Source organism: Apodemus sylvaticus, chromosome 8 (genome assembly GCF_947179515.1).
Source record: "Apodemus sylvaticus chromosome 8, mApoSyl1.1, whole genome shotgun sequence".
In the NCBI taxonomy this organism is placed as follows: domain Eukaryota; kingdom Metazoa; phylum Chordata; class Mammalia; order Rodentia; family Muridae; genus Apodemus; species Apodemus sylvaticus.
In genome coordinates this window covers 7,743,467-7,759,217 of record NC_067479.1, presented here as the reverse complement: position 1 = coordinate 7,759,217, position 15,751 = coordinate 7,743,467, and the positions used below count along the sequence as shown (strand labels likewise).

The 15,751-nt window shown below is 39.7% G+C and overlaps 1 protein-coding gene across 1 annotated transcript in view; it reads left to right on the top strand.

Annotated features, from left to right (window-relative positions):
- Gpc6 (glypican 6) overlaps positions 1-15,751 on the top strand; it is a 1,033,125-nt gene that overhangs the window by 250,458 nt on the left and 766,916 nt on the right. Inside the window, exon 2 of the mRNA XM_052190667.1 lies at positions 8,742-8,900. Coding sequence (XP_052046627.1) covers positions 8,742-8,900 — 159 coding nt within the window. The remainder of the gene's footprint in view (positions 1-8,741; positions 8,901-15,751) is intronic.

Sequence of the window (15,751 nt, the reverse complement as noted above, 5' to 3'; positions counted from 1 at the left end):
TTATTTGAGATTCTTGAACATTGTTATTGATATTTATATCCTTTCCTCTAGCATGTTCTCTAGCTGAGACATTCATTTCCCTTCAGCTGTGTGAAATGCATGTGTTAGTTTCAAGAGGCTGGTTGTCTCGTCTTTCCTGGGTGTCTTTATTCTTCTCTGTTTAAAAAACTATAGCCAAGTTTAATCACATAAGTGTATTAGTGACAATGCTTGGCTCTAATGCTGCCTCCTGATTGGGGACATTTTAAAACCCCTGGTTGAAAACGACACGTGAATTTATTACAGCATTCGAAGCGGTGCCATTTTAAAGATCAAGGTCCCAGTACACAAGTTTCCGAACACCACCTCTTGCCCTTTATTAATCGCCAGAGAAATGCCCCGGGATGAGGGCTGTCTGCTTTATGGCCGTCTCCCGTCACTCATCTCTGAAATAGAGACTGATGCTGTTTTCCTGTGGGCATCTATCTTCAATGAATAGTGGGAATTAAAGCAATTATTATAAATTAATGACTCTATGAGTTGTAAAATGTTGGATATTACGGAGTTTCATTGTCAGAGAGGTAGACAATTAGTGAAATATACACTTGTGGAGTGCACTATAGATCTTGTGACATTTCCAGCCAACTCTGTCTTTTATCGCTTACGCCTGTATGATACCATCAGTGGAGCAGTCACGGTTTTACAGATGCCCACTGAAACTGCAGTATTTTATGGAGGAGGGAATGATTTTTCATAGAAGCTTACATGCAGTTCAGTTTGATTAGGTTCTTAATCACTCTCACCTAGACTTGGCCCCTGTACTGAATCAGTCTGTGAACTAGTTTACGGCTATTGAGCCTTGAACAGTAAATCCTAAATTTTCAAGTGAGCTGTCATATAATTTAGTAGGAATGCTGATCTGCTGTTATCAAGGTCAAAAACAAGCACTTTGCAAATTGGTTTATTGTCTATCACCACAGGATCACCAAATTCAATTGTAGAAATGGCTAACTTTGAGTAAGCAAAGAAAGAGCAGGATTACAGGAGTAATAAACTTGAAATTGATCATCATCTGTGGGTGAATTTGTAGGAGGCAATTGGTTTGATGGATGCAATATGGGTCACAGAAAGCAAAAGAAATAAGTCAGCATGTTGGTCAGTGGAGCTGCAGAAGGTTATGAGAGCTGGTGAGTTATGGGTCGCCTGTGTCTGGCAAGCAGTTTTGGAGAGGCTTAACTAGATCTTGCCAGGTCGGTCCATAGAGATGAATCCTGGGAAGAGGCTCAAGTTCAGAGAAGATGCCGTTCATGAAAAGGGATTTAATGCCACCTTTGAACATTAGCATATAAAGATCTGGGAAATCCATAAGTTAAGGGTGCCAGGTATCTGAGGGCGTCTGACATTTACTAATGAACGCTATTTAAAATTCCTGTTTGCTGTTAGTGACTAACCCCTCTTTAGACAACTAAGAGTTTTGAAGTGCATGTGAAAAAAGTAACCTGTATAAATTCTTTTTAGGAGGCAGAAAAGAATGTCTTAGCCTAATTCCATATACATACATACATTATATATATATATATATATATATATGTGATGACGATGATGGAGACATAGATGAAGTGCATTAAACCCATCTGAGTCAGCACTCACAATCGATGGTTCGTGAGCCTGCATTTTTCGGGGCACCCTTTCCTCTCTTCTCTTTCTGTCTGCATATAACCCCTGCCTTTAATGTAAACTTTCAGATGTTTTACCCCAAATTACCATAAGAAATATATTGTATAATGCAACCTGATACACACAACATGTAATGTGGCTGTAGCAAAACATTCTGAGAAGCCTGCTTATCTGAATAATGAACTGGATTGCTGTTGGCTTCCTGCTAAAATATTTCACTTCCTGCCTTTTAAAAGCCATTAGTCAGGGCAAAGAGGACAGGTGCAGTGTCTTCTTAGGTATTCCTACTTCAAATGCAGCTTAGGCATACGCCGGCAATAAGGTTACTCCTAAGTAGAGATCAAGTAAGAAGAAAAAAATCATCATGCAGATCATGTAGGTTTTTTCTTTTTAAGTGCATCAACGTCTGAGAGACAGGTGAGTGTCCAGATCTGCGCTCATACACCTTGTATTTATGCTACAGGAAGACCGAAGTCTTGCGTGTGATTGTGTGCATTATACTGGAATACTTCAGGATCAGATTTCTTTGTATCTCTTAACGTCAAACATAATAATTATCAGTTCATTCATGTATGGTGTGTCATATGACTAACGACTGAATGCAATGAAAATCCCATGCACTCTAATCAGCATTTTGTTGTTTCCTGCCAGTGTGAGGTTTTGTCATTGTGTAGTACTGACTAGACCTAGGCTTGATGTGCACAAGGTAGGCACCCTGCAACGAAACTACATCCCAGCTTATTTTTCTTGTGTAGATTCTGACAAAATCTATACCAAAGCAGCTATTGCTAGGAAGGAATAAGAAGGTATGATAGCAGTGAGGAGAAACAGCAGTGTCTGGAATAATACATTTTAGGTTGTTTGTTCCTTTCATGTCAAGAAAAGTTTTACAACTATGCTTTCTGTCCTGGGTCATCAGCCACTCCAGAAATTACTTTTGTCACCGAGGATCCTTTTGCACAATAAGTGTTCTGCTCTGACTCCTGGTGACTCTCGCAATACAAGGAGCTGAGCTTCCGTTGCCTGCCATTCTGAGAGCAGCTACACGAGTCCACCCTCTTCTGTCCAGAACAATTTTACTATGTCTCACAGTTGACAGTGGTGAGAAGCCAATTTTCCATTGCTCCAAATGGGCATTTCAATGATATGTCTTTCGGTAGATTGCAAAATTTCAGATTCTTGTCGTCTAAGGGCTTCCCTATCGGACTCATGACTTAACTGAGAGACAGATCCAAACATTAGTCCATAAATTTTAGCTCCACTTGTTGCTCTGCCAGTCATGGTATAGTCAGTCTTTTAAGAAGTGATGCTCATGCCAGCAGTTATTTGGAGAATCTATCACTAAGCACAGGGATTACTAAAACTCCACGAAGGAAGCAGTCAGGATAACGGGAGGCTGCAGACTGGCCAGTGCTGCTCTGCTACATAACGAGGAAAGCCATTCTGTACCATTTAGTAAAACCTGCTTAAAATATGCAAAACAAACATAGTCACAGCAAAAAATGACCGTACTGTATGCATTTACAGTTAAGTAAATCACGCTGAACCAGAATTAAGGCAGCGCAGACTCATTTTTCTCCCTGCCTGTTCTACTGCCAGTCACACTCCCCAGCTTAATGGATCAAGTGAGGGTGTGCTCTATAATGGCTGCTACTGAACATCCCTCCCACGTTGACATCTGGGAACACCGTTTTGGTTGCTAGAAATCTGCCACGTTGGAAGGATTTATACTATGGGAATTTGTGTAATTTCAAATTACACCGGAGGATATCGTCTTCCTTTTAAATCAAACCCAGCACAATAAAATTCTGTAGAGCTAACGGGTAATATTTGATAGCACGATTCTGACTTTACTTTCAGTCCCTCAGATGTCACTCTTGACAGACACTGAAAGAACAAAATAGAACTTTCATGTTAAAGGAATTTAGCCCACTCCTAGGTTGTGGATTAAATTTTAATAATTCTGGGCTGGCCGTTGTGGTGGACACCCCTGTTGAAGCTGAGAGGTTGTGTGCATTATGCCAAGATTCCTAATGCTCCTAGTTAGAGAATCCTCTTCGTATGTATGAAAGCACTTCACACATGTCAACACATATGCTCATGCTTGCATTGGGGCTTACTCTGAGGGACTGTACTGTGTGAAACATGACCCAAGTTGACAGGTTGACAGTCTGCAGGACAATATCCTGAAGACTTAGGCAAGAGCTAAGGATGTAATTTGGAGGAAATTTTTTTTTCAGTGACACCTCAGTTCTCAGGATTAGTTAAGACTATTACTTATTAATCATGATGCTCTTCTTAAAACCATCTGTTTAAAGATGTTAATTGGATCCTCAAAATGCCTTCATGTCACCTCCTAGCGCCTCATTTGAATTCCCAAGTGCCATAACCCAGGACAGAGACATGCCTCTTCTGGTATCTCACTAATCTGTCCATGCCATCCTAGGTCAGAGAAACATGAAACATCTTATTTATTTTCTAGTACAAGTACAGTGTGACCACTTCAGTGAGCACTGCAGCCAGGAAAGCCACAGTACACTGTGAAATATTTTTATTTAATTCTTACTGGTCATTAGTTAGCAGTAAAACATGTGAACAGAGAGGCTTCCGAGTCTGCAATGAAACTGAAGACCTCTGTGCTCATCCGTGCTCTGTTACAATTTCCTCTTGCTATTCCTGAACTAAATTGTGAGGGAAACACTGGTGTGCAAACATTTAAAGCCATCGAAAGGATGTAAGATATTTGAATCTGAAAATGCAATCTGCCTCTGTAAGCGCCCTTTCTTTCCTACAGACATCAAAGTCCTCTTTTAAATTTAAATTGTCATTGAACCATAGTGCAACAGAGTAGGGGAGGTTGCATTGGCCAGTTTACTTGCAATGTAAAAATTCCATAGAGGCTATAGAAGATGTCATAACAGGAAGGATGTCTGTCCTCTCTCCTGCTGACTCTAATTACTGCTCATTCTGTATGTCTTTTTTTGTTTTTCACTCTGAGCAGAATTTCTTCTTTCGTCATTGTTGGCATGATACCCTAAGAGTCTAAGGGAAAATCACCACACCAAGGAGACAATGGGTGTATAGCATTTTGTCTTTATTGCCCAGGGTAGGATGTTGGAAATTCTCCATATGTAATTTGTGGATCAAATTAAAAACTAACTTCTTGATCCCATTTTAAGAAGGGTATTTTTTGAAAACGTCTTAGTGAAAGTGTTAGAAACGCATTAGCCAACATTTAAAGGCCTTACCAGGAGTCAGACTCCAAAGGATGACAGCTGTAGAAGTGATGTAAATAAGTCCCTCAAAAGCAGAATATGTGTTTGGTTTTCTCAAACTAGATTGATTATTTGTTATTATGTTGATTAGTGTCCTTAAACAATTGATGACCTTAAATGTATGGAAGGAACATTTATAGTAGAAAAATTTTAGAATGCACTCGTGTGAATGTTTGGTAAATTTAAATTTATGGAAGCAAAATAGAACCATTCATTTTTTAAAATGCCAACTCATTTTGCTTGAGCACATCTGGTTGTTGTATATATCATTTTAGAACACTATTATCAGTACAGGTATGTTAACTCCTATATGAGAAACTGTAGCTAAGCCTTAAACTTGTCTGCCATATCCTGCATCCCTTCATCTTTTCCCTTAGATGACAGAGTCTAAACATGGCCAAATCCAAAGCAAATACTACCCTTCTGTCCTACCTCACTTGGAGGTTTAGGAATCACAGTACTTTGTAACATCTCACCATCTTTAAATAATGTACCTTCTGATCTCTTGCCTGCCACCTAGGAAGAACATGGATAGTAATCTTTCTCAGGGTTCTCAATGTCTAGCGAATCTGAAAATGTGGTGGCCTGGAGCCTAAGACATCAGCCCTTCCTGGCATATCATTTCTGCTGCTTGTTAGGGATTCACACTCTGAGGGTCCCTGGTTGTCACCTGTGAGTTCAGTGAGTTTGTGGTAGCAGACCTGCAGGGGCAAGCTCACTTGACTAATGAGGCCCTGCTGTCTGCTGCCCTTAACCACCCTGCCAGTCACCAAGTCTAATTTTGGCAGTTTTCAGACCCAGGGCCATGTTTGGAGGCTGTGGGATTTGCCAGGATCAAATTTCTGCTGTCACCACAGCATCTTGGCGTGGAAATGAGCATCTGGGCTGGCTTTGGGGAAGAGATATTATAAAAGTTGACATAATTGAAAGGGACACACGTAGGAGGAACAGCCTGATCTTTTAAGGACAATTTAAGATCTAACTGCATGTCCTTGAGTTCATCTTGCAGAGTTTTTTGGATATTCCTTCTCAAATCCAAATATTATCTTATTTATTTAAGAGAAATTCAAGGACCTAGAAAAAAAACCTTGAATTTCCTGAATTTTCTGGCATTAACTCCCCAACGACGTGTCAACTTCTGCCATCTCTCTTCCTGTGTTTGTGTTTCATCTTGTAGCATCAACCTATGCAGTCATTTTCATATACAATTTGTTAATCTGGGATTTAGATGCTTAAATATAAAGTTTTAGCTTTGTATTTTCTTTATCTGTGGCCTTGTATGCTGATTTTTGTTATCAAGAGCACACCCTGATGTGTCTACTCTCTGATTTAGATAAATTATATTTCTAATTATCTATCAGATGTGGTATAAAGGCAATTTGATTAAAAAAAAAAAGAAGTGATTGAGAACCCTTAAAAACCATTTGTTTTCTTTCTTTATCACTTGTAACTTTGAAATTAGCACTATTATAATAAATACTCCTTAGTGTTCAAATTACTCCAGCAGAGAAAAGTTTCCATAGCATGAGTTAGATCTAGTTTCTTCCTATGGTGGACTAGCTCTGAGTATGATCAAAGGGAGGTGAATAATTCTGTTATTCCATCCTGTGCAGTCTCTATCTTAACTACATTCCGGAGCATCCTAATGTTGATAAAGTCAATAAAATGATGCAAAGATTACCATCAAGTGTGGCGTGTGGTTGGCATTTAATCGACTGACACTTGAATTTGAATTTCATAAGGCTTCATTATAACACACAATATTGTTCTTTGATATTTTCCCAGCTGTTCTCACCAGATATGCAGAAGCAGAGGTTGGAATTGGTTTAGCATAGAGGCCATGAAAGGAGAGCACTCACCTACTCAAACATGATCTCAGAGCAAAGCACACATCTCCATGAGCTTCTCACATTTTTCTGCATTTGCAAGTGTGTGAACGTGCATGCTCCCATGCACATCTGCACCCGTGTGTGCTTAGACCTGTAGCTCCCTCCATGTAAGAGCCTTCCTTGCTTCTTCATTGAAGAATTAGATGGTTCATGGGGACAGGGATATGTCTCAAAGGTCTGCTCATGTCCGTTAGATTGGCTCCTTGGTAGGAAGACCCACAAAAGCAGTGACTGACAAACATAAGGAGACAATATGATGCTCCAGGGGAACAAGTAGGGGGGTGACAGGGCTTTCCTGAAAGCACAGTGACCTTGTTGTCTAAGTGCAGATGAGGTAACTGGAGTTTCATCGCCTGGCCTATTTTGTTGTGGTCTTGAGTAATCTTGATGGAGACTGGAGTTCTGTGAGGTAGTTTTGGGGCAACAGGACAGTGGCAGCACCAGAATGACTTCTGAAGATCAACGGAGGCTCCTTTTTCTTATGACCTAATCCAGCCTCTCCCTCCAGCACATCCCAGAACTGCTACTTTTTCAGGAACAACTTCAGAAGTGTATTAGGAAATATTTAAAACATATAGAAAATGTAACAGTGATGTGAACCAATGTATCTGTTTGTAACAAATTCTTGCTCCTCCTAAGGAGCTATGAACCTGAATTGGGTGCTTTTTTCTCTCAAGAGTGAATAGTTCTCCTCGCCTCCTCACCCCTTTTTTGGTTATAAAATCATGTGTGGTTTCATTGTGGTTACAATCTTGGAAGTCACATAAATTCTACCTTTTATATGTAAACGTCTGAAAAGCTCTTTGTCCCAGACTAGGGGTTTCCCCTTCTCTGTGGGGAAAGAGAGGAGGCAATGAGAGGAAAGGGTTTGTAAGGGTGGAAGTTGGAGGAGAGGAAGTAAATAAATAATTAGATATTTAAAAATATGTAACCTTGGGAAAAGATACCACCCCAGTCGTATTTCATAATTACAAAAGGTTTGTGGGAGTGTGGGACACTCCACATTTCACACTGGGCTGCAAGCAACTTCTATTTATCCTGTTACCATCACATGTAAATTTAATCGTCATAACATTAAGTACTAGATTCATTTGGTTTCAGTGGCCTAGTCTGACTTTCACATCTGGGTGTGATCTTTGGTTTTACAGCAGGATGTGTTGAATCCATTTTCCTTCTTCCATCTAGATTTTGTGATAAAACCATTTCTGATAAGCCATAGTGTCAAAGCCATGCCAAAGTGAAGTCAAAGAAGTGGTCCAGCGTTAAGCTTTCACATTAGCTAAGGTCTCTCTACCTTTAATGGTAGGCTTCAACATAATCCAAGAATCAGTTACACCCATCAGTGTCTTTTCCCTTCCATGACAGAGTCTATCTGACAAAAATGTCAACTGAAGAATGTGTGACACAGGAGACCCCCAGTAAAAGCATTCTCCCTCTCACTCTGTATTCCCACAGCCAGCCAGGCAAGCACACACACGTGTCTACACCACCGTCTCTTGCCCCTGCTGCCTAACAGATTGTGGTGATGGGGCTCAGCATCATTCACCCCCTTGACATTTACAAAGACAAGCACACTTAAGCCTCTCTGATAACTCTTGTCACCTGGTGTCATTTGGTACATTTTGAATAAAAGCAGTAAGAAAGAAAACGAAAAAACAAACAGGTGTTTTGAGAGCTTCCACACACCTGCCCTTAGTTATGTGGTGAGGACAGAGAGCAAATATTAGGTTTAACTCACGTCTCATGGGCCTTGGGGTTGGTAAGCACACAGATACTAACTTCTAGATTGTGTCCAGGCAGATGGCTGGGGGGTGGGGGGGGGGCGGCGGGGACAGGTGTCCCCAGGATTTGAATCAAATCTCCCAAATCTACCTAAAGTCCTTGACATTTTGTAGTGATGTCTACTTTCTTCTCCTTGCAGGGGAACATTTACGCATCTGCCCTCAGGAATACACGTGCTGCACCACAGAAATGGAAGACAAGTTAAGCCAACAGAGTAAACTGGAGTTTGAAAATCTTGTAGAAGAGACAAGCCATTTTGTGCGGACCACGTTTGTGTCAAGACACAAGAAGTTTGATGGTAGGCAAAGCTGGGTCCTCTTCCCCGTCATGTTTTTATGAGATGTTTTGCTCTCCTAGAAAAAGCCTTTTTAAGAGAGAGGTTTCTGTTCCTTCTTAGACAAATAGCATATTGTCTGTGTCTAGGAAAGGCACGAATGTTCTAGAAAGTATAGTATTATAAAATACACTATAAAGTGATGTCATATAATGACAATCCGAGTGAACAAAGCTGTTTTGTGTTTGTCTCCCGCCTATTTGATTGCTCAGCAAACTGAAGGTCACTATTTCATTCTTTGGGAGATCCTGATTTAAGTTCTCTTTTACTGTAACTTATCTTCAGTTTTTCAAGTGGGAAGTTTTGTTTGAAATGTCTCGTCACTTGCACATATTTGCACTGCCGTATCCTTTTTAAGAGACAGACTCCTCGGAATGGCAGCGACAGGGTCTCTTTCTGTGAGTGTTTCCCGTGCAGTAGTGTGGCACTCTGAACACACTGTATAGCAGGCAGTGTGGTGTACTTCATAACGGTTTTCAATCCTCCTTTGATTTCCAGATCGTAAGTAAGCAGTTTTGTTTTTATATTTGAAGAAGTATTTTTGGGTTAGAAACACAAAGAGCGAGGACAAATACGGGTATAATTTCCACTTGAATTTCTAATCAGGAACTCGAAAAATATTCTAATACCATCTTAATTTTAACAAAACCGTCAATAACTGAAGGGTGTGTTTAGGGATGATGTGGTAAAGAGATGTGTGCATTATGCTTTGAATCACGCTGAACCAGACATGCAGCTTGTACAAGGCTTCCTCACTCCAATGCACATGTTCACTTGCTCAAGGTCAACAGGTCATTCACTTCACTCTCTTCAGTCAGAGCGCCACAGATCCAGTTAGGAAATAATTTTTTTTCTATCATAGGTAAGTGGGTTTATTTTATGGCTGCTTTATCCTATTACTGCAATACCGTTATTTTTCAAATCTCTTCTCCGTGTGATAAATCAATGGGTCCATGGATGCACTCATGATGACTTTTCCCATGTGGGAGATGCTTCTTCTTCTCTGCCAGTGTTCTAGCACCATCTTGGTCTTCTTCACCCTTGCCTTATCTATAACATCATCTGTCATAGATGTGAAAGCAACGCCTTATTTAAGTGTGCTATCAATGTTTTCACTTGAATCCAGCAGGGGTGTACTTGCCCTTGATTGACAGATTACAACTCCAGTGGCATTCACAATTCATCATTACACATGGAGACATCGTGTCCTTCACTGCAGAGAGCAGCTAAGAGAGATCTGCTGCTGCTGCTGCTGCTGCTTACGTCTTGTGTTTGGAAATTAATTCTATGCATTTTCAAAGCTGTCTCCCATAAGGTTGCAGCTCATTCTAGAATTCAGAGGCCAGAATGTTTATTTCACAAAAGAAAAATAGTAGATGGCATCTAGCCTCATGAAAGGTTTGGTATTTCTTTTCACAGAGAAGGAAAGTTATTCAGCCAGACCAAACCAGGCACTTCTGGTATTATATCAGCTAATCTTATATCTCATTTGTCTTAACTAATAAATCTCCCTCCCTCTTTAAAAAGAAAAGGGAGTTTGAAATGAGTTACTGTACGTAGGGATCTGTTGCCAACCCATTAGACAAGGGCATGGATTTTTGACTGGAGTATATCTGACATAGTTGGTGATGAATTCTTTAGCAATGCGCTGTCCTCTGTTGCCATTCTATGAGAGACTGCCGTAAGACAGAAGCGAAGACATTTTTATGGCAGTGTGTCAATTTCAAGAGACTTTTAATCAGAATATAAATATGATCTTCTTCTAGATGTCTTCTTCCAGAGTTTAGTCTTGAAGATAATGTTGTTTATATTTATAATACTGTAATAATATATAACACTGTAATATATATATTACAGTAATAATTTCTACCTTTCCTTCACTATCATTCTGTTATATGAAAGGTGATCCTGCTGGTAAACCTTCACAAATGATGGGACATTAGAGAACCGTTGGGCGTAGTGTGAGCTGGACACGTGCCTGTACCGCTGAGCTGTAACCCACGCCGTTACCCCCACTCCCTGCTTCTTTTCCTCTCCCCCCTCTGTTATCTCCTTCCCTGCTACTTCCCTTCCTCTCTCCTTTCCCTCTTTTATTTGAAAAGTCATTCCCTTGAGGCATTTCCTGGTGACTCTAAGTGGCAGTGACCACAGAAGAACTATCTTCCTAGAATCAACTGTGGAATGTAACCTCATGGGTTTTAATTTCTTGCATAAGAATCAGCATTGCTAAGAACGCCTTAGAGTTTGGTTTTAGAGATTTCCAAGTTGGTGAGGCCTTTGCATTATTACTGAAATCTGAGATCCAAACATCCCGTTGACATTTCCGACCACTTTCACATTTATAGCATAAATATCTTTGCTAGCTACATTCCTTAATATGAAAGAAACAAACAATTAATTTAAATCTAAGAACACTGATTCCTATGCTTTTTAAGGGTAGCAACAAGTTCAGGTGCATGTGGTATACAGGATCCAATCCTTCGTGAATATAGAGCTAACGTTAATCAATGTGTTTATTAGTCTTTTATTTATTAGAATTAGGCTTCTCTTTTTATTTTGGATTTATGTATATTTTCCTGCTTTTAATTAATATTCTGAGTAATACTTAGACAATCTATTGTGTAAAATCCTAAATAGTTATTACATAATGGGAATATATGAAACATTTGAATTCTTCCACAACTTTCCAAACAATCAAGTTTTGCTTTTTGCCCCAATAGCCTAATACTTGAGAGACAGAAACTGAGAAGATGTATGTTGCAATGTATAGAAATTGTGTGCTTTAGGAGAGAAGTATCTGGATAGATAGTTTTCTTTAGGAATGAACATCATTTTAAAGCTCCTTGTAAGCAGGTAGAGCTGTTCTCAGCCTGCATTGTCAGACTAGCTTTCTGGTTGTTCTCCATAAGGTGAAGTTGTACAGCAGATTGAGCCAGGGGGAGCCAGGGGCACCCGCAGCTTTGTCCCCTTGCTTCTGATGCACCACTGTCTGATGCACACCTCGTACGTTCAGAATCAAGCCACACAGTTCTGTAAACATGTAAGGATGAGACATTTGCCCTTGTGCACTCTCTCATGTTGGTAGAATGCTGTGTTCAGTGACCACTGGCCCTGTCAAATTTGCATCTTTGTCTAAGTTTTCCACTGGTTTTATGCTTCTAAATGGCCTGTGTGTTTTGAGCCCCTTAGGGAGTCTTCTGAGAGTAGAAAGCTAAATAGAAGCAAGACCAGGCTCCATCCTTCACACTGTAAGATGCTTACCCCATTTATCAGGGATAAGTTGCAAAGCAAAAACCACACATCTGTCAAGTGGCAGAGTCAGAATCCTGTCCTAAGCTGAGCATTCCCTCTTGTTTACTGTCCTCTGTCCTGTACTGTAATGTAGTCTCCATGTGTTGAGATATCATGGTCATACAAGTAGCTATGCTTCTGTCTCCTTGCCTCTCCTGTCCTGATTATAATCGGGAGAAAGTAGAAATGGTTGGAGGTAACAAAAAAAAGAACTTAGAGGTATTTTTAATCCTAAAAATAAAAAAAAAAGAAAGAAAATTACTCACCTAAATATAGTTCAACTCCCTGAGGATCTGAAGCCCCCAGAGGGGAGGGGCCTTGCCAAGTTTCCATCAAGGAGCAGGAAATGAAGATGGTAACCTGATGCCTGCATCAGTCTTAAAAATAGCCATCCTGTAGGCAATCAATATTTAGTTTATTTGTTTTAAGGATTCACTGGCAAACCTTTCCTGATGCTACTTTAACAAAAACAGTTGCAATAATTGCACACTATGCATCTAGGCTCATGGAAAAGGTAGCCACAAGATTCAGTTGACAGTTGTTCCAAAGTTTAAAAGAATAAAACAACTTTCCTGATGCACTGGAGGCCAATTGAATATCCTCCTTAGCTTATGTAGTCACCTTAGCTTATGTAGGTAATATCATGGGGTAGGCAGTTGAACCCTTTCCCTAGATTGCTTGGGGAACACAGAGTATTACTTTGTTTGAATCAATGTGGTTTTTCCTTTACATTTATTCAAGGTAAAATTTGCCTACAATTTGAACTTTCTATGAAGGTTTTTTTTTCTTTTTGATCTTATTATTGGACTTTGCTTCCTGATTTTTATTTATGTCTTTCAATGGTATATATTTGTACAGAATTGTGGCAGCAAGTACACTTTTAAAAAGCAAACCAAAAACAAAAGAACACTAATTTCCATTCTTATGCAGAACGTATTCTGTTAACACCCTTAGAATACCCATTTCACTGAAAGCAGAAGTTATTTATGTGCTGAGGTGCAGTGTTATCACAGTGCAAGCCCGCTCATACTTTCTTTTAAAATATCGTTTCTCATCTATATACCACATAGATGACAATAATGTAATAACTTCCTTAAAATATAGTCTAATTTTCTCAGCAAAAGCACCTACATGAAAGAGAAAAAAGAGAGAGTCCATATGGTGATAGACTCTTGCATATTTTCCATCATATGGGTCATAATGGATGTTTCTGAGAGAGCAGAAATGTATAATTTCAACTTGAAAAGCTTTCTGCACAGAGGGACAACTTATAGGCAAGTATGACTTATATGAAAAGATGACTAGTGATGACTAAAATATGTTCATCTCTGCAGCAGGTCATCTTATCAAGGTAGGATTAAGAGCAGGTTTACCTGGTCATGATTGTGTGCACTTGTTACACCATAGTGGGGAGATAGAGGCACGAAGATCAGGAATTCAAGGCCAGCCCCAATGACATAAGACCTTGTCTCAAAACAGAATAAAAATAAAAACCCTGACATGATCTGAATCTTAGAATAGATTATTTTGCAATAAGGAGAAAGTACTAAGCTCTCCTCCTTAGAAGCAGCACAATAGACTTCTTAAAGGAGCTGACTGTCAATATCCTTAAATGGTGGTTTAAGATTGTAATAATCAAAGGAATGGCAGAGAGCATAGGGCTCCAGAGAACTTATGTGCAAGTCCACACCCATTTTGATAGCATAGTTGCTACTGTTTTCTCTGCAGCTAACATTGCTTTATGAGTATCTACCATCCATCTGCTTGTTTAGATTGGTATCCTGATTTAAGTCGACGTGTTATTGTTTGTATCAGCCTTCTAGTGTTTTGCAACAACCACATAATTTTAGGGAATAGACAAGAAGTGCCTAATTCTCTTTAGTGGTTGGATCCATTTTATATACTTGATATTATTTGGGGACCAGCACTCTAGCTTGAGCTTGTTTGTTTCTTCGTGAAGCTTGGAGACAGACAAAAAGTTGAGGTGAGGTATCCGTTGAAGGTTTAAATGAAATTTATTATTAAGCTAAGAAATTTTGACTCTGGTTAGGTAGGGTAACCTGAACCACGGTCTTGATCATTGCCATGAACAATGGAGCAAACGATCGATTGCACGCCCTCTCTACTATCACTCTCCATGATTCCTATTGCTCACTCCAAACTGTATTTTACCCCTTTATAGGACTCCCTTCCATTGTATATCAAGGCACACTGAAGAATACCTGTATATCATCATGTAAATGCATACACTGTCCCCTTTTCCAGGATGATACTGCAAGAAGAGAGAGGTGTAATCGCTCAGCTTCTTGTACTACTTATTCATTTTCTCACTGTGTCATCTATTGTGTTCATGAGTGTTATAATGCCCACCATCATAGGAAGCAATTAGCAGGATGCCTCCTTTACATTCCGTAGGACATCACCACAGTGTCGTGTGCTCCAGCTGCAGCATAGTATTCCTGAGGTCAGAATGAGTTTGGTGGAGTTTAAAAATCATATCAATGTTCTCGCCATCATTTAGAAAGTAATCCGGTAACTTTTGCTAAGGGCAGATGTGGACAAATGGAATTGTCTTCCTTTTTCCTTCCTCTTCAACCTTTCTCTCATTCATTCCATCCCCCACCCTCTTTCTTTCAGTCCCTTCCTTGTTTAGATCTTGACAGATCTTTTAATCACAAAGCTGCAGAATGTAAATTAAACGCTACAAAGATTGTGCGAGAAACTAGCAATCCTTTTCTAGTTCTTAGACCCTCTTACCCAAAACCTCATGGTAACTTACAATGCATTCTTCTCCAAGTGTAGTTGAAAAATTATACCTGCACAGTGGCATAGCAGAGGAACCATTTTCTAGACAAGTTAGTTTCCTCTAAGTATTTCTTTATCAGACACTGAAATCAGCCCTACCAGGAGGTTTTCTGGACATGAATGTTAATAAGAGCATAAGTATCTACTCTCCGACAGTGTCTCAGTAATACTTTGGGTAAATATGGGTATATTACAGGAGAAGTATTATTTAAGTTAAGTTGATCTGACACTGAATGGAGAAAAACTGATTTTCTTATTTTAATGAAAAACCAAGACAAATGCTTAATGGGAGTATAAAGCAAAACTTGCTGAAAATGCCTTAGGCTTAGGGACTGACGACATAGTAACACTGTATAGATTGGCTAGACAGCACTGTGTGTCATGTCGGCATATTCTTCAGTGAAGTAAGCTGTGCAGTTGGTCAGGGAGCAGAAAGTACTGGCTGTACAGGTGGCATTCGATGTGAAATATCACTTGATGATTCTCAGTGATGAGAAGTGGGCACAGCAACTACTTTCCATTGCTGTGCTTGGACAACATAAGATTATCTATTTCCAAATCAAATTTCAAAATCATAAATCCCCCCCCCATCAAGCCTTTGTTAAAAAATTTGGGTAGTGGTTCTGACTCTATTGTAGGCCTTTGTATTCCTTTCCCACTCCTGGGCTGCTTTCTCTGGCTTCTGTGGGAGAGGACACTCTTGGTCCTACTGTGGCTTG